At 52.2% G+C, this 26,609-nt stretch overlaps 3 protein-coding genes and 1 long non-coding RNA gene across 7 annotated transcripts in view; 3 read left to right on the top strand and 1 right to left on the bottom strand.

The window, feature by feature from the left end:
* The window catches only part of Ezh1 (enhancer of zeste 1 polycomb repressive complex 2 subunit), a 34,315-nt gene extending 27,271 nt beyond the window's left edge, over positions 1-7,044 (top strand). For all 3 annotated transcript variants that reach the window (XM_020165180.2, XM_074045786.1, XM_074045787.1), the window contains exons 13-20: positions 289-329; positions 972-1,097; positions 2,261-2,439; positions 3,008-3,103; positions 3,523-3,604; positions 4,042-4,122; positions 4,530-4,614; positions 4,832-7,044. In XM_020165180.2, coding sequence (XP_020020769.2) covers positions 289-329; positions 972-1,097; positions 2,261-2,439; positions 3,008-3,103; positions 3,523-3,604; positions 4,042-4,122; positions 4,530-4,614; positions 4,832-4,892 — 751 coding nt within the window. In that variant the 3' untranslated portion in view covers positions 4,893-7,044. The remainder of the gene's footprint in view (positions 1-288; positions 330-971; positions 1,098-2,260; positions 2,440-3,007; positions 3,104-3,522; positions 3,605-4,041; positions 4,123-4,529; positions 4,615-4,831) is intronic.
* Positions 7,045-7,296: 252 nt separating this feature from the next.
* Positions 7,297-23,280, bottom strand: Cntnap1 (contactin associated protein 1). 2 transcript variants are annotated; one of them, XM_074045785.1, is made up of 24 exons: positions 23,253-23,280; positions 20,862-20,963; positions 20,579-20,772; positions 20,013-20,160; positions 19,727-19,930; positions 18,752-18,936; positions 18,083-18,226; positions 17,152-17,413; positions 16,366-16,515; positions 15,929-16,100; positions 15,354-15,460; positions 15,126-15,245; positions 14,459-14,662; positions 14,108-14,264; positions 13,797-13,924; positions 13,325-13,510; positions 12,601-12,822; positions 12,032-12,271; positions 10,781-11,134; positions 10,507-10,634; positions 9,647-9,740; positions 9,225-9,470; positions 9,082-9,129; positions 7,297-8,608 (listed from the first exon to the last, which is right to left on the bottom strand). In XM_074045785.1, exons 1-24 carry the CDS (start codon positions 23,263-23,265, stop codon positions 8,328-8,330), a joined length of 4,089 nt encoding a protein of 1,362 aa, XP_073901886.1. In that variant the 5' UTR covers positions 23,266-23,280; the 3' UTR covers positions 7,297-8,327. The 2 variants fall into 2 exon arrangements, with proteins under 2 accessions (XP_073901886.1, XP_020020770.1); XM_020165181.2 differs by lacking the exon at positions 23,253-23,280 and adding an exon at positions 21,871-22,082.
* LOC141413731 (uncharacterized) lies at positions 19,811-20,690 on the top strand. The gene is made up of 2 exons (XR_012438568.1): positions 19,811-19,948; positions 20,519-20,690. It is a non-coding gene; the product is annotated as an uncharacterized lncRNA (long non-coding RNA).
* On the top strand, positions 22,221-25,019 carry Ccr10 (C-C motif chemokine receptor 10). The gene is made up of 2 exons (XM_020165135.2): positions 22,221-22,983; positions 23,709-25,019. Exons 1-2 carry the CDS (start codon positions 22,960-22,962, stop codon positions 24,771-24,773), a joined length of 1,089 nt encoding a protein of 362 aa, XP_020020724.2. The 5' UTR covers positions 22,221-22,959; the 3' UTR covers positions 24,774-25,019.
* Positions 25,020-26,609: the final 1,590 nt, after the last annotated feature.

Raw genomic sequence — 26,609 nt, 5'->3', positions numbered from 1 at the left:
CTGGATATAAGATGGGCTCTAACTTCTGTATACAAAAGTAGGGCCCTCCTGTTAAAGGATTTTTTTTTTTTTTTTTTTTGGCAATTCTGGGGGTTGAACTCAGGGCCTCATGTTTATTATAACAAGTGCTCTACCACTTGAGCCATTCCACCAGCCCCTGTTAAGGGATTTTGAAAGGATACTTCACAGTTATTAAACAGTCCCTTAGAGAAGATCACCCTGTCATTTCCCTACATCTGCAGAGCTCCCAAAGGCCGTGACCCAGACCTATCCCTTCCCTTTTTTTAGATTGTGGGCTGCACACTGCAGGAAAATTCAACTGAAGAAAGGTAAGTTCAAGGGGAGAAGTGTAGTTTAGTGACAGAGCATGTGCTTAGCATGGACCCCTGGGTTCTATCCCCAGCACCACCAAAAAAAAAAAAAAAAAAAAAAAAAGAAAAGAAAAGAAGAAGAAGAAAGAAAGGAAAGGCAAAGAAAAAGGGAGGTAAGTTTTGCCAGGTCCTGCTATAGCAGTTCAGCTTGAGGCCTCACCCTGTGCTGTCACCCTGCCCTGCCCCACCTATAGCTGCACTTGTTGACTGTGGCCGCTTCCGCAGATTGCAGATTTCTGTGCAGAAGCTGGAAGAGTTGAGCTCACTGCAACTGAGAAGACCTCTGAGGAGACAGAGTTAAGGGCCTTGTGGTCCCCAAGTTTCTTAGTGTGCTGTGTGCCAGGCTCCAGGCCTCTTTTACTATTTCGAATAGCTGCCCTCTTATCTCGGACTATCTCTACACCCTGCCCACAAAGCAAACCGCCCATGTAGCTTGTGCACAACGGTCATCTGCACTGTCTTCTGACTTCAGGTGCTATGTTGGTGTCCAAGTTAGTTAGAATGAACCTGCTTTGACTCAGGACCCTGGAACATTTGGAGGGGAGGGCAGTGAGGGAGCCTGGTCACAACTGTGTCCTGCTTGATTCTTCTCTCTTCTAGATAACTCTTCTACACAAGTGTATAACTACCAACCCTGCGACCACCCAGACCGTCCCTGTGACAGCACCTGCCCCTGCATCATGACTCAGAATTTCTGTGAGAAGTTCTGCCAGTGCAACCCAGACTGTAAGAGAACCAGGCTTTCCCCTATAGTCTACCAAAGTATTCAGCCTCCAGGGTAGCTGAGACTCAGGTGTGTGCTACCTTGCCCAGCTGGGAAAGTCATTTTTGAAAAGCCCTTAGGTTCAGCTTCTAGAAGCAACAATTATACAGAAATAACATGCTTCTTCATCTTTTCCCTTCCAGGGAAAACTAAAAAACAGAAATCTTTTTCCTTAAGCCTCAAGGTGCATGCACAGTCTCCTTTATCAGGATATTCTGAAAAAATTTTTTAGCTGGGTGCAGTAGTGCACAGCTATAATCCCAGCGTTCTGGAAAATGAAGTGTGTAGATCACTTGAACTCAGGATTTGGAGACCAGCCTGGGCCACATAGGGAAACCCCGCCTCAGAATATATACATTCATAATTCTTTAGATCACAACTCTGTGTTTAATAGCTGGAGGGTTGTTTTTTCTTTTTCTTAGTACTTTTTCTTATTAGCATATATTAATGTTCAGAGTAAGGGGTTTCGTTATGATATTTCCATATATGCATATTAGCTGGAGTTTTAATAACAGGTAGGAGACAGGGACTGGATGTCAGCAGAGGCTAAAAGCAGTTATCTCTCCTTTTATCCTTGCCATGCCCATCCCCATTTGGGGGTGAGCAGTTAATGGCAGCCCCCAGGGCCTGCAGATGGTGCTCAGGCAGTTGTCTGTAGCCACCTCGTAATAAGGTACAGATACTGATCTTAGCCACAGCAGAGAGGTGCCGGTGGTGAGGAAGGCCGTGGGTGGAGGACGATGGTGTAGAACGGATGCATTCTGTTCTCAATATGATGCTTGTTTTGATGGTGAGGATTTACCAGTAAAAAGCCCTGATTTTATTTTTTCTGGGTTTCTCTCCACCTCCTTTCCAAATTCTGCCAACAAGGACAGATTGGGGGCACTGTTGAGGAATCTCCAGGAGACACTTCTCAATAGTCATACCTACTTTTTTTAACTCACAGCTATGAGTGTTGGAGGCACTTTGTTTTCAAAGGAAAAACATTGAGAACATGATTATTGAGAAGGAAGATTCTGCCCTGTTTTGCCAAACATCCTTGAACACATCACTACTCTGCTATTCTTGAGTACAACCTGTGCCCAGTCTAAGTCTGCTTCCTGATCGTACCTGTCTCTCCATCCAGGTCAGAATCGTTTCCCTGGCTGTCGCTGTAAGACCCAATGCAATACCAAGCAGTGTCCTTGCTATCTGGCAGTGCGAGAATGTGACCCTGACCTGTGCCTCACCTGTGGGGCCTCAGAGCACTGGGACTGCAAGGTGGTCTCCTGCAAAAATTGCAGCATCCAGCGTGGTCTCAAGAAGGTGGGGCCTTTGTGCAAGTTGAGATAATGGAGTGGGAGAGAGGAAATAGTCTCAGGCATCTTTTTTCCTCTGGCTCCTTAGAGGGCTTATATATGAAAGTGCTTGATAAACCCTAACAGATACATGTTGTCAAATTAATAAAGTTTTCTGTCCTACTAAGGGATCAGAAGTGGCCCCTTTGAACTGGTCAAACTGAGTGCCATTGATGTATTGATGTTGTCCTTTTTTTTTCTTTTTGGTACTGGGAATTGAACCCAGGAACTCACAGAAGCACTCTACCACCATGCTACCACCCAGCCCCAGTGTTGTTCATTTGGACCTCCCACACAACAGTGAGCGCCCATAGACCCAGACCCAGGAGGTCCCTGGGGAAGAAGACATGTCCTAGTTCATTTCATCACCTCTCCTTCTCATTTTCCCTCACCAGAGCAGATTAGCTTGGACCTGTTTTCAGATCCTCCTAATAGTTGCTAGTTATGTCCACCAGCCCCCACCACACACGTGCATATGCTCACAGGCCCCTCACCCACACCCGCTTGTCATCTGAGGCTTGCCTCCCTCTCCCCAGCACCTGCTGCTGGCTCCCTCCGATGTGGCCGGATGGGGCACCTTCATTAAGGAGTCTGTGCAGAAGAACGAATTCATTTCTGAATATTGTGGTGAGGTGAGTGCTGTGAGTCTGGCCCATGTTCTTAGGGGAGATGCTTATGAGAAACTTGATTTTCTGTGGGTTAGGCTTCTGTAATTTAATCTCTAAATAACTCAGCTGAGCTCTCATGTGGCCTCTCAGGGGACCCCACAGAACTGTTTGCAGTCCTGAAACAAACCACTGTTCTTCAACTCTTTGGCAACTCAGAGCACACAAGGTGGTTGTGGGGGAGGGGTCTCTCTTCAGCCTTAGTACTTGGCCTGGGTGGAAATGGAAACAATATAGACTGGGCTGTCTCTCCTATAGTTCTCATCATCATGTTCAGTGAGCACCTATATGTAATACTGCCTCTTCCCAGCCCTTTCTGGAGGCAAGGTGCCATGCCCCAAGCAGGTAGCCAGACACCCCCGGTTGTTCCTTGTCTGTGTCTCCAGCTCATCTCTCAGGATGAAGCTGATCGGCGAGGGAAGGTCTATGACAAATACATGTCCAGCTTCCTCTTCAACCTCAACAATGGTATGGCAATGGCATCTTTCTCTTGTCCCAAAGTGGTCTCATGCTGATCTTTCTACCAAATCACCTTTGCTATTTAGTTCAGCTTCAGATCACATGCACAGAGCAAGGTGTTGAGATCAAACTCAGAGACCCCATGGGCTCTTTGTAAGTGCCTCTATGTCTGGGTTGTGTTTGGACTAGGGGCACTAAGCACTTCTGTTTCAGAAACCTCCCTGCTCAGTACATAAGAGGAGGAGATCTGCAATTGAAACAAAGAGGTGAAACGTAAGGGAGTGCTCCCACTCAGTGTAGAATGCTCAGGCTGCATGCTTAGCACATTGGACTTCACAGTTCCATTGGACTAAATTGTTTCTGTCACAATTTAACTGATTTTAAACTCAGGCTAAAGAAGTGTGGAGTTGCCTAGTACATTCATGGTCTTCATTTATGTCATACAGACTTTGTAGTAGATGCTACCCGGAAAGGAAACAAAATTCGATTTGCAAACCATTCAGTGAACCCCAACTGTTATGCCAAAGGTGAGTTCTCAGTAACCTAGGAGTGGAGTGGGGGTAGATGCCTCATTTGCTATGATTTCTATCCACTATTCAACTTCTTTCAGAGTCGAACTATTTTTTGTCCAAAGTTAATCATGATTAGTATCTGGCATCATGTTAGATCCTTTCTCTCCTCTCTTTTCTCTTCTCTCACTGTCTCTCATAACCTACTTTTTTTGACTGACTACATTAAAGTCCCTTTCTAAATCATCTTAAGGTGATTGTTTTCCTGTAACCACTATGACAGATCCAGAAGCACAAAGATAAGTGCCTTCATTGATTAGTTTCTAATTCTATTCGATTCCATTTGGAGAAACCCAGCCCAGAATCCTCTTGAATGCGGACGTGCAGTGACTGGGAAGCTAGCCTTAGGTTTTTACTGTTTGCAGTGGTCATGGTGAATGGAGATCATCGCATTGGGATCTTTGCCAAGAGGGCAATTCAGGCTGGCGAAGAGCTCTTCTTTGACTATAGGTCAGGAATGATCTTCTGGAGGCAGAAGGGGTGGCTTGGGGCTTACGGTGGGTATGGTGGGTGGAGAGGGTCTCCTAGTGGTCAGTGTTGATCCCAGAAGCAAGACATTAAAAATGGCTGTTAGGGTGGGAGGGGGTGTGAAACAGGAGGGGACCTCATGTTTTCAATCACAGAAGTCTTGAGAGTAACCTGGTTCCTCCTCCCTACTCTGCAACAGGTACAGCCAAGCCGATGCCCTCAAGTACGTGGGGATCGAGAGAGAAACAGACGTCCTCTAGCCCTCCTGGCTCTGCGCCAGCATTGTGGTAGCAGCACTGTCTTTGCTTCATGCACACACCACTGCTGCTCAAGCTCCTGCACTATGTGTCTTCCATACCCCAAAACTCCATCCCCCACTCCTTCTGTAGTGAGGCCTCAACTGTGGCCCATGAGGACAGATCATCTCAGTGAGAGAAGAGACAGAGGCAGCCAGGGCCAGGTCTACAGGAAAGAGCTCTGATGTGGGAGGCTACATCGCAGACCTCAGAGGAAGAGGGCACAGGCAGGGTGGATGAGAATGCTTGATTTCTCCTCCACACCCCAGACTGTGGACCTCAGGAATCTTGGCAGTTCCTAACAGGCACTGTCATTTTAGCTTTCCCAGTCAAGGGTTCTTATATAATTGGGGTGCCAGGTATATCTGAGTGAAGTCTGGTCCCTGGCGCCTGCAAGTGCTCTGGGTTAGAGGCAAGTCTGCAAGTAGTGCAGACTGAATGCAAAGGGAGGTGAGTCCCCTGCCTACCTCTTCCATCTGATGGGGTCCAGATTGAAAGAGGGATGCAAGGTTGGAGGAGGGAAAGCTAAGTGCCGCCCCTCCCATGAACAAAGCCAGCCAGATGACCATAGTTCAGCTGCAAAGCTGGGGCCCAGGAGGCTTTGAGAAGGCATTCCCTATACTGTAGAAAGAGTGGGTATTTTTAGACTCCTGGGAGCAGATGCCAGCACCCCAGCACCTTCCAAAGTGTGACTCAGTGACTGCAGGCAGGCCTTATGGTGATGAAGCTTTGGTGTGTGTCTGCTTCGCTGGACACGTAGTTGTTCTTAGGCCTTTCCTTCCCCAGAGAGGCTAGGTCCAAGGGGCCAAGAATAGAGGGACCTGGTTTGGACTCCAGAGGGAAAGGTTTTTGGTTTGATTTAGTCCCTGTCTGAAGTGCCTGCTGTTTGAAAAGGGTAGGTTGGCAGTATGTGTTTGCAGGTGGATGCATGTGTTTAGGGTGGCATCATGGTGCTGGGCAGACTGGCACAAGGTGCTTGCAGTGTGGAGAAGCAGTAGGCAAACCACCCGATCCAGTTCAAGCTGCCATTCTGTCTGGGATTCCTGCAGAACAAAGCACTTTAACTTTCTTTTAGAAGGTCTGTAGATTAGGGTAGAGGTTGAATCAAGGTCTCTGGAGGACCCACCCAAATCTCACTTCTGAAGGAGGAAGTGGGGGTGGTGGTGGATATTTTTCTTCTGGTTCTAACTCCTCTCCTGGGGGAGGCAGGAGGAGCTGGCTTGACACAGAAGAATTTACAAGACTGGAGCCAGCAAGAACAGCCTGAGTCTGTGGCAGGTGTGCTGAGCTGGCAGGGAACAGGAGCATTGTGCTGGGTAGAAAGGGCTCGGACAGGTGCCAGCTGGCCTAGGGAGTGATGGAATGGGGAGTAGGCTTCTCCATTCTTTCTGGGAAACCAGAAACTCTCCTTCCCCAGTCTATGCTGGCACTCCCTTCTTCCCACCTCAGTGGTTGTCCTATCAAAAGAAGTGGGCCCCTATGGCATGGCATGCACATGGATGCACACACACACACACACACACACACACACACACACACACACACCAGTGGGCACATGTGCGTCCCACCATCAGCACATGCACAGCCAGCTCCTGATGGCAGCCTCTCCCCCCACCATGATTCTGAAATCTGTATCTGCTGTGCTTTGTATTCGTTGAGTGGGTCAGGGATACCCTCATGCTAGACTCTGGACTCAAACTTACTCATTAATTCTCGGGGAAAATCAGAGACAGGTGGAGGAGGCGTTTAGGTGTGTCTGAAATGCCAGGGGCTGGTCATGAGGAATAGGTTTTTTAAAAAATTCCAGCTTTCAAGAGGTTAGACTGAACCTACCCTTCCTTCAGCAAGTATAATCACTGGTCAATCCTCTCCTTCCCAGTTCCAGACCACTAATACTCCTGTTCCTCCAGCATTCTCATCCTTTGTCCCAGTGTACCCTACCTTTAATGACGGGTCTCAACCCCTCCCCCATGTGTGATGATGATGGATGGAGTGAGGTGATGGGGACTGGGAGGAGGGGGTGGCTGGTGTATGTGTGGCTTTATCACCAGTGAATTTCAAGCACTTTAAAGTCCTGTGGCTTGTGACCTCTTATCTAATAAAGTATTAGAGTCCATTTGGGCAAGTTGTGTACTATGTGCTTTGGGGCTGGAAGGACAGAGATGGAAGTACAGGAGCCAGTTGGGCAGAAGAAAACTTCAGCATTCCCATCCCCACTATCCACTGAAATGAGGGCCAGTGGAGCCTCTGGCAGGTTATTCAAATGTTCTGAGAGCTAGAAATGCCCAAGCCCTTGGATTATTTCCTTTAAAATTCCCCCCTACTTATCCCCTGAAGATGACGTTAGCCACCACACACAGACCAAAGCTCTGCCACTTTGCTTTATTGGACCAGCTCAGAGTCAAGGGCACAGCAGGCTCTGCCCTATGCCGAGCGGGCTCATGAGTGGCTGGCAGGACTCGTGAGATATCCGACACAGGAGGAGCTCACTACAGACTGTGGCACAGCACAGGACAAGACAGCAGACTGAGTTTTTCTTTTATATATAAACATAATTAAAAAATTAGAATAATATATAGAATTTCTCTAGAGAGAGACTTTGCAACAAAAAATATATATAAAGAATATGACCTCCTGGGCAAATGAAGCAGCATTTCTGAGCGGAGGAAAGCAGGCTCCTCATGCATTGGAGAGGGGGCCAGGCACCAAGCTATTGCATATCTTGGAAAAGGGTGGAGGCGCAGAGGACTGGTTAGCAGGGTGTTGGCACTATTTTTTCTACTTGCAGAGTTTTTATGGCTTTGGCTAAAGCAAGTGAAGCAGTGGGGGTACTAAGGTGCTAAACTGAGGCCTCTTGGTCTCTGTGTAAAAACAAAAAGGGGGATGGGAGACAGCAGTGAAGCCCTCCCTCACCCCCAGCTGAGACAAAGCAGATGGAAGAGGGTCAGTCAGTGGGGCAGGTGGGAGGCTGGGGGATTGTTTTAGCAGCCTCCTCCCCCCATGCCCTGTGCAGACCTGCCATCCCACACATCTGTCCCTATTGATGATATGCGTGGGAGGAGGGGCAGTTCATCTCCCCTACACTCTGTTGTTAATCCCCAGCAGCAGATAGGGCAGAGATAGCAGGAAGGTCTGTCTTAGCCCACGAGGCTTCTCCTTTGGGGCAGACAGCCAGGAGCCTGGGGAAATGGATGAGCAGGGCATTGGTTTAGGCAGTGAGGCTCGGCCACTCCCTTTGGTCCCATCTGTAGCTCTGTCCACCAAACTTGGCAGGAGGGGAATCTTCTGGATGAGCAGAGCCAGCTAAGAGGAGCCAAATGTCCCTGATAGGATGGAGGAGAGGCAGGAATTGGGGAACTCAGAAGAGTTGGACTTGGTCCCTGAAGCCCTTCTCCTGATTCATTCAGACCTGGATTCCTCCAGAATTTGGGGTAGGTTCTGGTCCCGGGGGCCTGGACCAGAGGCAGGGGCTGGGGCTGGGGCTGGAACTTGGGTGGGAGTTGGCGTGGGGGCAGGGGCCTGGGCAGGGCCTGAAGAAGGTAGGGGAGTTTTGCTGCCAGGATGGTAATCATGGGCAGCCTTGGGCTCATTAGTGTGGTAGGAGCCCTTGTAGCGATGATTTTGCAGATAGAAGAGCACCAACATCCCCACCAGCCCGAGCAGCAGGAAGGCCACCAAAACTAAAAGGAAGAAAAGGAGTGATTCAGGGAAGAGCTTTGAGGTTTCACCTACACATAGATACACTCGCACGAGCTCATGAGTGCACACACACACATTTTAGCCCAAAACACTCATGTACAACTGTGACCTCATCACTATAGGACCTCATCAGAGTTCCTGGCTTATCTCCTGCCAACTTCTATATCTAATATTCTCTTTCCACTTCTCTAGTACTTACCCTAATTTCCCATCTGTAGCTGTCACTGCCTCCCTATTTCCTCATGTTAGCTACAGCTACATTTTAATATTTCAATTAAAAATTTAGAGCATCCTCAAACATTAAGAAATCTCCAGCTCAGTTTTATACTACTTTCAGCATAGCCTATCTCATCCTTCTTTGTACCATCAGGAATGTATCACCTTTACCACTCTTAAGCCTTGGGGATAGGGCAGGGAGAGAATGGAGATCAGGTTTGTGGTCAGTGCTACTCACAGCCTAAAAGTATGGCAACCCATCCATCGTCATGGTAGTACGGGAAGTCTGAAAAGGAGAAAGCACCAGTTAGGAGACACCTCCCCCGTGTTAAGGATCATTTCCCTGCCCTGTCATCCCTCATCTGTGTCTCAGGAATGTACCTGGGGGCAGATACCAGGGATCAAGCTCTGGTGGCACCTCTGAGACCAGACGTGGCATAGCTCCACAGTTAGATTCAGACAGTTCGCCTTGAACTCGCAGGGCCTCAGCCAGTTCAGCAGTCATCGGCCGAGGGGTTCGGAAGTGGGTCTTGAGGGGAGCGACATTGTTGAACCGAACACCAGACAGACAGCCTGAGAAACCTGGGGTGTTGTAGCGCTGGATCTCCGGGTCAATGACTCCTGTCTCTGAGGGAGAGGCAAGCCCAGAAGGAGAGGGTCTTGGACCACCCAGAAGTCTTGCCCCTCTTGCCACCAATCTTTCTTACCACCCTCACCACAATTCCTAGAGTGCCTCGCTCTCTAGGCTCCCAGGACCTTACCCAAAACTCCTTGCCCCATATCCACCATCACCCACAGCTTACCCATCACACGCCCTAGATACAAGGCTTTGGGGGAGTCCAGCTGGCTGTCCACTAACAGTGAGAACTTCTGTTCTGTCAGTGGGAAGTAGTCCACCTGTGGGGAGGAGGGCAGTGAGGGAGGGAGGGAAGGAGGATTCAGACAGACACAGCCAACAACCACAAAGGAGCTTTCACTCAACTCTCATTCTGCTCAAACTAGAGCTCCCATGTGTGAGTCCAGGGGTAACTCTTGGTCCCAGATGTAGGACTTGGCATGTTTCTTTCTAAAACAATCTGGGTGTTTTGTGTTGCTTTGCAGTACTGGGGATTGAACTCAAGGACTTTGTGCTTGTTGGGCTAGCACTTTACCATTTGAATCATGCCCCCAGCCCTTTTGTTTTTATTTTGTTTTTGAGATAGGGTCTTGCTAACTTTGCCTGGGATGACCTCAAACTTGAGAACCTCCTGCCTGCACATCCTGAGTAGCTGTGATTATAGGTATGAAACACCAAGCCAGGCAAATAATCTGGTTTTTGAGCCCTGTCTTTGCAGCACTACCAGTTTGACTTTGAGAAAACCACTTTATATTTTTCTGAGCCTGTTTATTGATTTGTTAAATGGAGATCAGAATGTTTGCCAACCAAACTATCTCAAAGAGCTTATAGGAGAGTCACATTAGGTAACACACACGAAATCCTCAGTGTGTTTGCCAACCAAACTATCTCAAAGAGCTTACAGGAGAGTCACATTAGGTAACACACACGAAATCCTCAGTATACTGAAATATGCTTGACGCATGTTAAGCATTTGACATTTTCTTGGGTGCCACAACCAAGATTATGAGGTTGTGATCAAACTGGTCCACCTCTCTCCTCACATACCTGGATGAAGAGGTTGCGGTAGACCCGGGTGATGTTGACACTGTGGGGCTGGCCATCGGTTACTGGCCGGGTAGTCAGCTGGTACACATAGGGACTGGTACCCAGCTGATAACGCAGCTGCAAGGTCCCTACAGGACGGGGAGGAGAAATAAGTTCTCTCAATTCCCACAATCCCCATCTTTTCAGAGCATTTGGGTCCTTGTGAGTCAATAGCTATGGGAATTAGGGCACCTGGAGGAGGCTAGGGAGGGAGCCTGTGGGTGGGGAGGCTTACCATCTTCCTTGATGAGCACAGCCATGTAGTCACGCACAAAGGAGCTCACATACAGCAGGACTGCCGGGGCGGAGTTGGTACTGAAGCTGAAGGAGACCTCCTCTCCTGTCACGTTGTAGACAGGCCCCCGATACCCAGGTACAGGCCGGCCAGGCCGTGGGTAGTCAGGCAGGCGGTACCCAGGACCATGGTAGCCAGGCACGTAGCCAGGGGTATCATAGCCTGGGATGTAGCCAGGCTCGTAGCCTGGCACCGGCCGGCTTAACATATGGGAGAACTCCTGGGCTGCAGAGCGTAGTGCTGACTGGAGGTTATAGCGCATCCAAGTGCCCGGCTCAAAGAAACCACCAATATCTGAAGGCAGAGGCAATGAGGTCAGGACCCCTGATTCCTCATCTCCAAATGCAGAGGGTTTTTATGTCACCTGTACACATGCACCCTGAGACTCACTTCGGTTTCTGCCACTCTCAATACCCCCATTTATTTTTAGGTCCTTTTGAGGCCCTCTGTCCCAAATGGACTCTTGAAGCAATGAGAAACTTGAAAGATCATCTAATCTGACCCCTGCATTTTACAAGTGAGGAAATGGAAGCCCAAAGATGGGTAGTGATTTGCTCAAAGACACACAGTGGAGAGCCAAGATTAGAATTGAGATACCTGATTTCATCCAGTATATGTGCTTCTACTCACACTCCCAAACCAAGACTGAAGTCTTTCGTTGGTCCCTAAGTCCCTGTATCTCCCTAGGCTGCCAGACTCCTCCCACAGCAACCTACCTGCTCATGAATCACCCTAGGTCAGCCTTAGAGAAGATGCAGTCTGGGTATCTGTGCAGAATCCTGCTATGCTGAATGTCAAAGGCTCGCCTTAACCAAGAACCCAGTTGTAGACATGCTTTAGGAATGCAGTGACCATCAAGCAGGAAATGGCATGGGACAGCATCGTGCAGTCAAAAGTCAGTATGCATGTAAGGGGGCAACCTGTGTTACCTTGGTGATAAGTAGGAAAACGAAGTTATTTGCTTCATGCTTTTGAGCTCTTTTAGCACCAGCTAGCTTTAGCATCCCTTCCTTGTCCCCTCTTTATAACTCTGGAGTCAGCATCTTCAACTGCCCGACTCCCACAGCTCAGAGCTCAGGAACCCAGCAACAACTATAGTTTTCCAGGTGCTAACTTTGCACCCTTTTCCCTCCCTCCTTCCATCCCATTATGCCCTATGGCTCTCTGACCCCCGTAACCAGCGGCACTGACCGTGGTTGCAATACGGCCCATCAAAAGCTGTGAGGTCACAGTCGCATGTGTAGTAACTGTAGCGCTCCACGCAGCGGCCTCCATGGGAACAGGGAAACCGGGGATGAACACAGTGGCCTGTGCAGTTGGGGGATGTGCCCTCAGAGGCATTGGCACGGCCCTCCAGGTTCAGAGTGACTCCGTTCAGCCTCATAGCCCTCAAGCAGCCCACAAATGGGCGCCTCTTAAGCTCCGCAGATCCTGGTCAAGAGAGGAGTGGAATGGCTGGGGGTGTAGCTTGGGGGTGGGTAGAACATGCACATAGCATGTGCAAAGCCCTGGGTTCCATCCCCAGCACACACACAAAAGGCTACAGTCAGAAACAGAATAACTGTTGTGGGCAGGAAGAGAGCTAAGGAGGCTAAAAGAATGTCCTAGGATGCCAGGGAGGGGAACAGCAGCACCTTGGCTCACTTTGAGGCAGTGGGGACTGGGATCTAAGACATGCGGTTCCTGGAAACACAGAGCATGGATCTGAGATGGTAGGAAGGTCAAGGAGGCTCTCACCCTACCTCTGGGTTGCCACTCACCAACATAGAGAGGCTGGTCATACTCCAGCCAGACGTAGGTCTGCAGGGGCATGGGCCGCAGCACCCAGGGCCTGTGATCCACTCGAAGCCGGGCCTGCTTCACATTGATTTCAGCCCTGACCAGGTGCCACTCGTCGTCATTGAACTCAAAGTCATCTGAGTGTACAGTCAGGTTCTCATCCCCATTCCCCACATCAAAGGCAAAGACCACATCCCGGGACGCTGGACAATGTGACAAGGAGCAAAGGGAGAAAAGGACTCGAACCTCCAAGATACCCACAGCTTCCTTGCTCTGCCAAACCTCTCTTCCTTATCTTTTATGAGCCCCCTCAATATCCTTCCAGTTTGTTCACAGCCTAGGACAAAACCTATAAACTGTATAAAACTGCATACCCTCCATCTCCCCACAAATCACAGATTCCCAGACCCAGCTTCCTAGCCCCGCCTCTCAGGCTAGAGGCATAGCTAGCTAGTCAGAGGTGAGAGAGACCTCAGCAATCCAAATCCTCTCTTCACAAGTAAGGGGTTAAGGATCAGAGAGGTAAATCAAGTGCCTAATATCACCCAGCCAGCCATCAAGACAGAGCTAAGTCTAGGACCCAGAGTCATCTAAGGCCCTTTCTCTGCTACCTCTCAAAAGGATAACTGGCCTGGTCTCTTACCCCAGCCTCCCCAGAGATATCCTTCATCTACCCCACATCCCTCCCAGAGTCAGCCTGCTCACTATTGAGCTCCACCCGCACGTAAGGCCGGCGCCACTGGCAGTAAGGGCCCCCCATGTTCTCCAGGAAGACCCCTGAGGGAGCCGAGGTCCTGAAGTAGAAGGAGACGTCGAGGCTGTGGTTGGCACGTATTGGGGGAAAGCGTAACGCAGCCCCAGTGTGAAAGGAGATAGTGTTCCACGAATTTCCTGCAAAACCAGAGAGAGGCCTTGTCAGGGAGATAGGAGGATGGAGGAACAGGAAGCCTCAGCAGGGTGGGGAAGGGAGGCCAAAAGGGGATTGGGGGTGACCAAAGGAAGACTAAGGAGTGGAATGAAAGAATAGTAAGGTGCAGAGGAACAACCAAGTTTAATATCAGATCACAGCAGGAGTGTCTGGAAATGTGGCCTAGAGACCTCCAGGGGGGCTGTTGTCCTAGATTTTGGAAACTGGAAAGCCAAGCCAGAGGATACACAAAAGGGGTCTGCTACTCACGGTCGCCATAGCAGCGCAGAGGCCTCAGGAAGAACTGGGCCTCTGAACTGGAGCGATTTGTATCCCCTACCACCACCTGAGTGACAGGCAGATGGTCCACAAAGGTCAGCAGCCCCTTGTCCGTTCTCCTGTGGGGACAGGAGGTGGTGACTCAATCATGCCTCTAAGCAACCCCTGGAACCCTAAAAGCTCTGTCCCCATGAGCTGGTGGCATGGCTCAAATGGCACTGCCTAGCAAGTGCAATACCCTGAGTTCAAACTCCAGTGCTGCAAAAACAAAAACAAAAAACCCTGTGCCTTTGCCCCCTCACCACTGGGGCTGGTCAGCATCACAGTTGCAGTGCAGAGCAGGGTCCACACAGCTCCGGTCCAACCCACAGGCACAGCGCTGGATCCCAGGCTGAGAGCCTCCCCAGTAGAAGTGCTGCTCTTCATTCCGACCAATCCAAAAGCTGTAGGGGTAGCCTCCTGGGGAAGACAGGCAGGCAGCTTCCAGGCCCTACCCCTCCATTAGCCTCTGGGCTCCTTGTACCCTTCCAACCAGCTCTGACTGACTTTGCTTGAGTCCTTCAGCTGAACCCTCTGGCTTCCTCCTCCCAACTCCCCAACCCCTATCTCCACTCCAGCTCCTCCACCCCACCCTCCCTGATACCAGCCAAAACCTGCTGTGTTGAGCAGCCGGGAGTTGTAGCAGGAGAACTCAATCCATTGCTCACAATGCTGGGAAGCATTGGCCAGGGCACTGACTTCCTCCCAGGATGCATTCCAGTACTGGACAGCCCCCAGGAAGGGCCGCTCCATGCTGGAACCTGTCACCCGAGTTGTCCATAGCCTGTCATGCCGTACAACTGTCCATGCTCGGTTCTCTGGGGGTGAGGGGAGCAGACAGAGCTTTGGCTGAACATAAGCATTCTCTACCCATATGCCCTGCTCACATCCATCAACCACCACTGCCACTTAGAGCCCATAAATGTAGCCAACAGCTTCACTCCAGCCCAGTCCTGGGTCCTCCACTTTGGAGGTAGGAGACAGCTGGAATAGATCAGGAAGTGGGAGTTTATCTGCAAGGCTAGATTACAAATTCTTAAGTGTCCCCCTTCTCCTCTGTCCTCTTTGGTGGCACTGGGGCTTGAATTCAGGGCCTCATGCTTGCTAGGCAGGCACTCTACTACTTGAACCAATCCACCAGCCCTCCTCTGTCCTCCTTTTACCCTCATCACAATTTCATCTTACTGGCTCCCACCCCCCATTCTGTGCTTCCCTATTCTCCCCACATCCCCTGCATTGTCTGGCCAGCTGCCCCCTTACCCACCCATCAGAGCCACTTACCTCGGATATCACAGTACACTACAAATGGTTTCAGAGGGCCACTACCATCAGGATCAATGGTGAAGTTTCCAGAAGTTTTCCCACTGAGTCGATAAGCCTCACAGGATTCCTTATATAAAGCTAGTAGATGGTAAAATGGGACAAAGCCAATTGTGGGGTTAGAGGGCTAGCAAAAGGGCCAGTCCCCGGAAACTTCTTTCTCCTGACTCACCACCCCATCTGGCTTACGTTGGTGGCAGGTTTCTCCCTTGTAGCCAGTAAGTTCGCAGTAGCAGATGAAGTCATCCCAAGATTGGTAGCAGCGTCCATCGTGCTCACACATGTTAGGGCTACACCTAGGAAAGGGGTCAGCACCAAGGGAAGGGGCTTTGCTGGGAGTTTATGAGGGAGTTCTATCCCTACAAGTTCCACTCCCATTTTCCCAGAGCACCAGGACCCAGTGTGACACGCATCCCACCTAGTCTCCATTACAAGCACTAGGTACTAGGCAGTCCTCAGGCTCAAGTATTGCAGTTCTTCCTTCCCAAAAAGATGAAAAGTACCTTATTCCACTCCCCCACCCCCTGCCAAGAAAAAACCCTCTAGGAGTAAGAGCAGACCCTTTTACTCCTTGCTCATTTCCATTCTGGAAGAAATAGTAAGTGAGAAGTCAAAGAGGAATCTTTCCCCAGGTTGAGGGACTAAGGAGCTAAAACAGGAGAAGGGAGATTAGGGGTAAAAAAAAAGGCCACTCCCACTAGGAGACCATGGATGAGGCCTTCTGAGGAAGTCACTTCTTATTAGGGAGAGGAGCTTCTGGATACCTATCAGTGATGCCACATGTGTCAAAGAGGACCTCAGCATAGTATCCAAGCCGCCGGCCCTCCACCAGAGTCAGGTTGACCAGTTGACCATCCACCTTGAGCAGCTCCATGCAGCCATGGAATGCCGTCTGGTTGGAGTGGCAGCCCCATCGACTGGCTGGTTTGGGACAACCTGGAGCAACCACCCCTGTGAGGCCCTCCCCAGGGAAGACCCCAGAGACCCTCCCCCAGGGAGATGCCAAGAGGGAGCCAGACATAAAGGAAGAAAGAAGGATAGAACCAAAATGTACATTATGGCAAGAACCTTCTATTTCCCAAGGCCCCAGAAATGAAGAGGGCTTGAGCCGTACAAAACTGTATGTGGCCCAGTCTGGGTGAACTTGGAAGGGGCCTTCCCACCCAGAGAAAAGGGTCTGGCCAGGTTGGCCCCTACTTACCACCAAAGAAGTATGAGGTCCCTGTACGGATCAGCAGTGGGTACGAGACCCTTACTTCTGCCCCCTCCACATCATCAATGCTGATGACTGCATGGTTTTCTTGTGCCACAAAGTTCACCTCATGCCAGAAGCCATCATTCAGGCGATACCCTGGACAAGGAAGCAGGATGGGTGCATAGTAAGCAGTAACCAGATCAGGAGAAAAGGTCTTTTTTTTCCCAGTACTGTGATTTGAACTCAGGGCCTACACCTCAAGCCACTCCACCTGCTCTTTTTTTGTGTTGGGTTTTTTTTTTCCCCCCGAGACCCGGTCTCATGAACTGTTTGCCTAGGGCTGGCTTCGAACTGTGATCCTCCTGATCAACTAGGATTGCTGGCATGAGCCACTGGCGCCTGGCTTCAGAAGAGGTCTTGAGTGGGGAAACAGCAGCCCCATTCTGTGTCCCATTGTTACACTTTTCCACACTGAGCTATGACATCTCTGAATGTCCCTCATCACTATCCATAACCCCATCAATTGGCAGAGTCTGAAAAGTCTGAAATGAATAACATCTCCAGGGACTCCCCCGGAGCTGGAGAACACCAGGACTCTCAGCCTTCCTGCTTCTCCCAGAGCTCTTAGTCCATCAGACCTGCTCCATCCTCTCCCATCTTTCCAATACCATGGATCGCCTGCCCTGCTCCCCTCCTCTCTCTAGTATACAAAGGCCTCCCTACAGCCTATAAAGCACCTGGTGCTCCCTTACCCTTCTCTGGTCTACTTGTGCCTTCCCAATCCCCTCTCACCAGCAGCGAACTGAAGCTTCTTGCGGCCAGTTTGTGCGATGGACACATTGACCTGCCCTTCACTGAGCATCAACTCCACGTGGCCCAGCCCGTCCCCCATGCTGGAGAAGAGGAGCAGCCCAGTGAGGTCCCAGGTTCGAAAGCGAAAGGAGACTGCTAAGCGACCACGACGCGGGAAACCAGGCACTAGCACAAAGTTGTGAGGGCCTCCAAAGTTGATGGGGTGTGGAATGGGATCCAGGCAACGGAATGCCACCTTACCCTAAGGGCAAAAGAGAAGCTGCATCAGCACAGGGAGTCCATGCACTCTGACTCTGTTGGGAATTGAATTTTCACACTTGTCTTAAGATCCTATTCCCTCACTCCCTTGGTGTGTGGTGGGGGGCTCCACCGGCAGGTGAGACTTCCACCCAACCAAACATATCCACTTGTGGAGGGGTACCCAAACAAATCTGCCTGCATGTCTCTCTGCTCTCCTGCTTGCTTTTTACTGCTGATCTACACTGTCTGCAAGGTTACTACTTCCTTCTTTTCCTTTGAGTGTGAGAGGCAATTTTGGGCCACAAGTCAGGCTCCCTGGCCCAACCCCCTACCCTGTTTTCCGGCTGCTGAGCATGAGGCTCAGAGACAAGTGTGGAGACTATATCAAAAGAGCCCTGGATTCAAGTCCCTACTCAGTCACTGGGCAACTGCATGATCCCTGGTCAAGCCACTCTCTGTCTCTGCTCCTCATTTAACCTCAACTATTAACTGAGGTGATTTTTGCACTTCCTGTGCATGGCTCTTGCACCTCCTGTGAGTCCCTGACACCCCGCACTTGACAATCTGGCTGAGAAGAGTCCTCTGATTTTCAAGATCTCTTCCCGCTCCACCTGTTTGCTTTCCAAGCAGCTTTGGTGTCCCCTCCTCCCAGATCCCCCTGCCCACTGGCCTCGAAGGTGATCCGTGAATGACGCCGCACAGCCAGGTCCGCGATGTTAACGCGGTTGAAGATCACGTTTTCCATGCAGCCTCGGAAGTTATGCCGATAGGCGAGGTTCTTCTGCGCGGCTCCTACCAGACCTCCGATAAACATCTGCAGCAGGAGTGGGGAAAATAAGGACCCTGTGCATAGGGGCGCGCTTGCCTTTCTCGTACACCCCCTCTAAGACTCTTTCTCCAGCGCTTTAGAAAAGACTTAAAGAAACATTTCCCCAGGGTCGGTACTAAAGCTTGTGTGGTGGCTTCCCGAGGTTTGGGTTTGAGCCCTGACTCCACCACAAGTTGGCTGTACCCCTTGGGCAAGTCAATCAACCCGTTTTAGATTCTTTATCTGCAGATCCGGGACAGGGTTTATCAACCCCACAGAATTGTGGGAAGATCCAAGGGGACAATTTTCCTGTCTTGCTTGTTCTCCAAACTCTGAATTTCTAGACACCATCTCAGTAGTGGGGCCCAAGACCAAAATCCCCAGGTTTTTCTTGGCAGCAAGTTTGTCAAGAGAGGCTAGGAGAGAAGGAGGGAGGCAGAAAGGGAGGGAAATGGGCGGGAGGGGAGAGAGAGAGAACCTCCACCCACTCGCTCAGCTTCACACCGAGCCAAATGGCGCCTCCCCGCTCACCTCCGTGTCCAGGTTTAGCCTCTCAAAGTCTCCATTGAGCACGAAGCGCTGTACATAGCCATCCAGGGTGAGATTTGCTTCGCGGCCATACCGGTCCACACGCACGTAATGCCAGTGCTGGTCGTTGAGGACGCCGCCAGCGCTCACTGTCGTGTGACCCGGCCTTGGCTGGATGGGACTGCTGCCTGAAGGTGGGACGGACGGGACTGAGTGAGACCTCGAGCCTGAACTCCAGAGAGCTTTAGCACCTGTCCAGGAGCAGTCACCTGGGGCAGTGTGCTCCGGTGTGGAGCAATCGCCATTGGCGAGCACGTAAAGCCATTTAACCTCTCTGGGCCTCATTTCCTACCTGTAAAACTAGGGCTACGATAGCTATTTGTATCTTATTACACAAGTGTTATGAAAATGAGATACAAAATAACTCGTGGTGTGTGTGTGTGTGTGCGCGTGTGTTTACAATGAGCCTACCGAGGCCCGAGGAGTGCCTGGTCTAAGGTCACACAGCTGATAAACGGTAGAACCGAGACTAGAATCCAGTTCTCCTGACTCCGATGGAGTCCACCGTTTTGCTAGCACAAAGTGCTACAAGAAAAGGGCAGTTTTGTAGGGTGCCAGTGGCTTGCGTCTGTAATCCTAGCTACTCAGGAGGCAGAGAGAAAGAGGATCGCAGTTCAAAGCCAGCCCAGGCAAATAGTTCCCGAGAACCTATCTCGAAAAACCCATCACAAAAAAGGGCTGGTGTACTGTCTCACGATGAAGACCCTGAATTCAAGCCCCAGTACAGAGAGAGAGAGAGAGAGAGAGAGAGAGAGAGACACACACACACACACACACACACACACACACACAGAGACAGAGACAGAGACAGAGAGAGAAGCAAGCAACAAAGGGCAGTTTGGTCCAGACAGTAAAGGGGAAGCGTGCGTGGGCGCGGGTGCGCATCAGGAAAGCGGCACACGGTGTCACCAAGCTCACCCAGGCTCATGTGCAGCAGCAAGTGCGCCCCCTGCAGCTCAAGCGTCACGTAATCGCCCTGGGCGCCCTCCGCGTGCAGCAGGAGTCCGTCCTTCTCTTCGGTCTTGAAGCTGAAAGCGAACACGTCCCACAGGCTTCGGCTGACCCCTCGCGGGAAGCGGTACGAGATGGCATCGTCGCCGTCGAAATAGAGGATGTCCGACTCTGCGCGAAGGACCGTAGGTGGGCGAGGGACCGGAGACATCGTCTGTCTCCCGGGCTCCCTCCGCGATCTCCGCACCCTTACTGTAAGGGCAGCCGTAGAGACCCAGGCGCAGGCCGATCTTGCCGCGTGGGTTCCACGCCAGGGGAACGATGCGGATGTAGCGTGCGGTGAAGTGGTAGTGCAAGTCGTGGCGCACCACCGCCGACTCATTCACGTTACCGAAGAAGGTCTGCGGGGGGCGGGTAGGGTTGAGGAAAGTAGTAACCATGTCCCCAACCTTCTGCTCCGTTTCTCCACAGCCTCTCAGGCTATGGTTTTCAAGGGCAGGGGGTGGGGGCACTCCTTAATGTCCCCTGCTTGGCTGTTATGCGTACACAGTTTCCTTAACCTAGCGTGTTCTCACCACCATCCTATTATTTCCTCAAAGCCCAAATCAAATGTCACCTCTTTCTGGAAGTTCTCCCAGAATTGTGTTAAACCCTGTGATCCCAGAGTGTCTTGCACTTGTGATGAGGTGATAGTCCCACTGGACTTAATCCCAGGAGTGGAATCAGGCCCTCACCCCTGTCCCCTCCCCTTCTCCGCAGGCTATTGCCCAGCCCAGGGCCCTGAGCAGAGGAGTGTGCACGCCTGGGCGCCAGGAGTACCGCGTTGTGCCCTTGCTGGTAGAACGGCGTCCAGCTGTCCACACGGTCGCCGTAGAGCAGCATGTAACGTGTGACCCAATCCCAAGAATTAAAGGAACCCTGTGTGGCCACAGCTCGGATCCGGTGCTTCTTCATTAAGTCTATCTGGAGCCAGGGATTCGGGTCCCCAATCCGGGGCGACCATCCACTTATGCCTACAGAAAGGGCAAAGGCTTTTACCACCCACCACCTTCTCTCTGCAGCCCTCCCGGGTTCCCCACCCAGTCCCCTTCCGCATGCTCACCGTGCAACCTGGCGAAACGGGCCGTGGTGAAGAGCCCATAGTAGGAGGAGGCACCCAGGGAGCGTGCATACAGGGGCCCCACAAGCTCCTCATCGCAGCCATCTAGGGTGAGAAAATGGACTTGTTAATCAGTGTGGCCCTTCTTGGGCCCTTCCAAAGGCCTGGCCCATTGGGCAGTCAAAGCTCCCTCTTTTCTGCCCCCCCCAGCGGACCCCAGCCCTACCTTAAAGCCATCCATTCAACCTGGGCTGCAGCAACAGCTGCTTGCTCAGGAGAGGCTGCCTTCTCCTCCTAGAGAAATCCTTAAGCTGGATCTATGGGTCCACTACCAGACCCTTCTTAGCCCAGTATCTGCCCTGGTTCAGTACTCCCTCAAACACAATCCCAAACCTCAGCATGTTTCAGAACCTAAATCAGCCCAAAACACCAATTGGTCCCACCCATCAGCCCCCAAACCTGCACCAACCCCAAATCCAGACGTTGCTCCCAACCCAGTCACCTCCCAATCCCAGACCTAACACTGTCACTGGCTCCATGTCCAGCTTTGGCCTCAGTCAGGGTCAACAATTCCTTTTTGGATTGGAGCCATAAAACCCAGCCCCAGCCACAAACTCAGCCCCAGCCACAAACCCTAGCCCCTGGGCCAGCTTCAAAGTCCAGCGCCAGCCCCTGGCAAAACCTTACCCCTAGCCTGGGTCACCAGTACAACACTTATGTTCAACCCTAACCTCAAATCCAGGCATCAGTTCCCTCTTGGATTACAAACCCAAATCCCTGCCTGGGTAGACTCTATCCTCGGCTCCCAGCCCAGCCCCAGTCCGGGGCGCGCGCAGCTGTCTCGGAGCTGCATTGCGGAGCGCGGGGGAGAGGCAGGAAAAGATGGGAGCGAGCGGCCGCGCGCCGACCGGGAAGGACCGGCGACCACCCAGCCGCAATGCGGTTCGTGACCCGCCCTACAGGCTCTGGACTCCTGGGCCCCACCCCACCTGCCTTGGAGCCCAGCACTCACAGTAGCCCCAGCCCCAAGCTCCCGAGACCGCGGCGGCGAGCAGGATGATGAAGAGCCCGAGATGCATCTTGCAGGGCTGACCGGCCCGGGAGGCCGCCTCCCTATGCCCGGTTCCGGCTAGGGATCCAGTGCTGGCTCAGGCTCTCAGCTTCCCTCCTGGGGTTCGCAGTAGACTGCTGTCTTTTCTCCCTACCCACCCCTCCCTCTCTCTTTTTTCCCCCTGAGCCTGTCTGTCTCTCTCCCTCTCTCTCTCTCTCTCCTCTCCTTTCTCCTCTCTCCTTCTCTCTCTCTCTCTCCCCCTGGGTCTCCGCTCTTCTCTTTCCTCTCCTTTCCACCCTCTCTCCTCTCACCTCCCCCCTTCCACAGCCTGGCTCTCCCAGCACGCGCGTTTTCCCAGAACCCGCGCAAGCGCGCACCTCAGCCCTACTGCGAAAGGGCGGGGTAGAAAACCTCCAGCCATCGGGAAATCCCCCCCCCCCTCATGTAACCGGAGGCTGGCAGGGACTGGAGCAACAGAGATGGCGAAAGGGAGTCAAGAGCCAGAAGGATCCTGAAAAATTAAAAAAAAAAAGAGAGGAGGAGGGAGAGGGGTAGTTAGAGATGAGATAAAGAGTAAGTAAAAGAATAACATTTTCTTAAGGCCAGTAATGCCCTAGACTCGGTGTGGGCACTTTCTTAACACTCACTATGGATTCAGCATTTTTATCTTATTCCATTTTGCAGATGAAAAACCTGAGGATCAGAGAGGTCAAAGGACTTCTCGGGATCACACAGCTAGATAGCACACGGTGGTATTCCAAAATCCATTCTCGGGGTTGGGAATTTAGCTCAGTGGAAGAGCGCTTGCCTGGCAATTGTAAGGCCCTGAGTTCGGTCCCCAGCACCGAAAAAAAAAAAAAAAAAAGCAAAATCCATTCTCATTCCACTGGCAGGGAAATCCTTTTAAGCGAGGTGGAATGGAAAAGTGAGCCCCACAGACCCTAATCCTCACCTCCCCTCGGTCCTTCTCCCCGCCCCTTCCTTCCTGTTTCGTTAGTTATTTAACTTCTATCCCCTGCGGCTATACCTCAGAAACCCTTGTAGCCAGAGATGGGGACGGAGCCCACAGAGCAGGTGGGAGTGGGGGCAGGGAGGGGGAGAAGGGTTTCAGAAAGGGCGGAGAAGGGGAAGGGGTGGGATTTTCTACCTGACAATGGGCCTCGGCCATCCTATGCCCTATACAAGGGCCCAAAAGCCTGAGCCCCAGCCTGTGAAGATTCCTCTTGACATGAGTGGCTCAGTGTGCCTATGCTGAAGATAGAGGTGGGATAGGGGAGTGAAGGAGGAAAAAGAGACCGAAACCCACTCCACACTGAACTCGGAGTCCAGGGTCCAGGTCTGACCTATGGCCTGCATCTGATCGGCCTTCCAGGAGAGGGCGCTGCAAAGGGAACAGAAGAGCCAAGGTATATTGATAATACAAACGCTCTATGGAGAGCAAGATGCTTCACATTCATTATCTTCCATATTTCAAACAGTCCTCATTGCAAACCTTGCCAGATGGGCTGGACAGGACTTCTGTTTTCGGCATTACGTATTAGGTAACTGAGATCGAATAAGAGCAAGTTGCTGTTTGCTCAATGTCACCCAGGTAGTTGGAGGCCGAGATAGGAAGGGTGCAAGGGAAGCCAAGGCCTGTTCAGGGGAGTGTTAAGAAGAGTATAGGAGCTTCTGTTTTCTCCCTGTATGCTGTTATCATTGATCACACAGGAACTCTGAGCGTGGAAGGCGTGTGTGGGAGGGAAGGCGACGTGGGAAGATGTCTCATAAGGTCCCTCCTCTCATTTTGACCTCCCCAGGTTTCCTGGGACCCCTACTCCGGGGATGATGAGGAGGCATATTCGACTGAGCTATTGCCCGAGCTCTGCTACAAGGCGGATGTCCAGGCCTTCAGTCGAGCCTTCCAACCCAGTGTGTCTCTGACAGTGGCTGCGCTGGGTCTGGCTGGCAATGGCCTGGTTCTGGCCACCCATCTGGCGGCCCGACGCACTGCTCGCTCGCCGACCTCCGCACATCTGCTACAGCTGGCCCTGGCAGACCTCCTATTGGCCTTGACCCTGCCCTTCGCAGCAGCCGGGGCTATTCATGGTTGGAGTCTAGGAGGTGCCACCTGCCGCGCCATCTCGGGCCTCTACTCGGCCTCCTTCCACGCCGGCTTCCTCTTCCTAGCCTGTATCAGCGCTGACCGCTATGTGGCCATCGCGCGGGCGCTCCCAGCCGGGCGGCGGCCCTCCACGCCTGGCCGTGCGCATTTGGTCTCAGTCATCGTGTGGTTGTTGTCGCTGCTCTTGGCACTACCTGCGCTCCTCTTCAGCCGGGACGGGCAACGGGAAGGCCAGCGACGGTGTCGCCTCATCTTCCCCGAAGGCCTCACGCAGACCGTAAAGGGGGCAAGCGCCGTGGCGCAGGTGGTCCTGGGCTTCGCGCTGCCGCTGGGCGTCATGGCAGCCTGTTATGCACTCCTGGGCCGCACGCTGCTGGCCGCCAGGGGGCCAGAGCGCCGGCGTGCGCTGCGCGTCGTGGTGGCCCTGGTGGCGGCCTTCGTGGTGCTGCAGCTGCCATACAGCCTCGCTCTGCTGCTGGATACCGCCGATCTACTGGCTGCCCGCGAACGGAGCTGCCCTGCCAGCAAGCGCAAGGATCTGGCACTGCTGGTCACTGGCGGCTTGGCCCTCGCTCGCTGCGGCCTCAATCCCGTGCTCTATGCCTTTCTGGGCCTGCGCTTCCGCCAGGACTTGCGGAGGCTGCTACGGGGTGGGGGCTGCAGCCCAATGCCTCACCCCCGCGGCGGCTGTCCCCGCCGGCCCCGCCTTTCTTCCTGCTCGGCTCCCACAGAGACCCAGAGTCTCTCCTGGGACAACTAAGGCAACGAATCCAGTGGAAGGGGAGGGCTAAGGGAAAGATTCCAGGGAGGGTAGTGGGAAAAAGGAGTAGGTGGGGGAACCCTAGGTCCTAAAGGCATTGCTTCTGCGCCTTGCTGCACATTAAATTGATAACAAGGAAATGAGATGCAACCCAAACAACTGTTACTATTTTTGAATCACCGACTTGGAAACGATTTGTAGCAGGACAGAGACAGTGGGTTATACCTCCCACCCCACCACCCACCCCACCCCCGCGTTTGAGTCTGAGTGGGAGGCGCCGAGAGTGTGGGGGGGGGGGATGCTGAGTCTGCTAAAGCTTTGAGCACTGACACTCCACTCCCTCCACCTTCACTCAGTCTCTGCCAAGAAGAGGTGAGGTGGGAAAGCAGCCAGGCGAGGAGGGGCGGGGGTTCCTCTTCACATTTAAGGCAGGGCTTTCTAACAACCAGAGCTCTATCCAGTAATGGCTGCCTTAGCAAGTACTGAATGTGCAAGCTGAAACTGTTGGGCTCTGTGTGTGCCTATGCCTGGTGTTGAGGTAAGAGTAGGGGGCAGGAGATTCCCATTTGGGGTGGACGTTTGGATTAGATTACCATTTTACAATCCCATATATAATTCAGTGATAGAAAGAAAAAAGGGGAAAAGTTGAGTTTGTCAGTGTGGGGGAACACGCCTGTAATCCCACCACTCGGGAAGGTGAGTCAGGAGGATCTTGAGTTGGAGGTCGGTTTAGACCGTATCAGTTGGAGGCCAGCCTGAGCAACAGAGTATGATCCTATCTCCAAAAAAAAGGGAAAGAGAAAAGACTGAGTTGGAGTTTTTCATCTTGGAGAAAAACCAAGGAGGGAATTGCAATTTACAAATTTCCAAAGAATAATGGGAGTGATAGGGATGAGAGGATGCTTTGCCCTTCTCCATCTAACGTGGGGAAGTCAGAGGGAATGCACTGAGCCTGCCAGGAAAGAGGGAAGTTAGACATCAGGAAGAACTTCCCTGCAGACAAGGGTCTGGGATCCAGAAGGGAAAGAGAATTTATGACTGTGATGTCTCCAGCCCTAGGAAATCTCAGTACAGAGCACTTTCATCTGAGGCGAAAGTACTGCCAGGATGGCCTCTAGAGACGGAGGCATTGACTCTTGGTCATTATTTTGCACAATCACAACAAGCAGAATGGTGTTCACGTGCAACAATTCTCACAGTTTAATATCCGGTCAGGAAAGCTTTACCCACCGCTCCAGCCTGGAGTCTAGGGACGAAAAGGGCGTGGCGTGGTGAGGAAGTCTCCAGGGAGGTGCTGGCCTGAAGTCCCCGCCCTCTCCCGCCCCACCCAGACGGACTACCAAGAGCCTCAGGGTACAGAGACCGAAAACCTGGGCCTCTAAGGCCCACGATCCAGAGAAGGCCCGAAAACGGCACCGATCCTCCAAAGGGTGCCGCACGCCAGCCCTCGGGAGCGGACCTGGAACCCTCCACCACTGACCGCGGGAATCGCCGCTGAGTCAGCACCGCGCGCGCGCACCCGCTGTCTCCTGCTGTCGCCTCGGCCCCGCCCTGGACGCCGAGCGCCTTGATTAACCCCTTCTTGCTCAGAACCGCAGAATATTCGCCCTGAGGGGCCTCCACTGTATTCGGAGACCACAGAATTCCCTAGGATGCCAAGCCACTCTCCCTAGTCGAGTTCAGTGAGCTATGAGCTCTGAGGACGATTTTATTTCCGGTCTAGGCCTGCACCTTGCCAGAGTCACTGCCTCAGCTTCTTCACCTCAAAAATGAGGTGACTCGGATTTACACACTGGGCTCCTAAACTCCGGGGGTGGAGGGCTACCTCTAGAGGTG

Source organism: Castor canadensis, chromosome 11 (assembly GCF_047511655.1).
Source record: "Castor canadensis chromosome 11, mCasCan1.hap1v2, whole genome shotgun sequence".
Lineage (NCBI taxonomy): Eukaryota > Metazoa > Chordata > Mammalia > Rodentia > Castoridae > Castor > Castor canadensis.
This window is presented reverse-complemented; position numbering and strand designations above follow the sequence as displayed.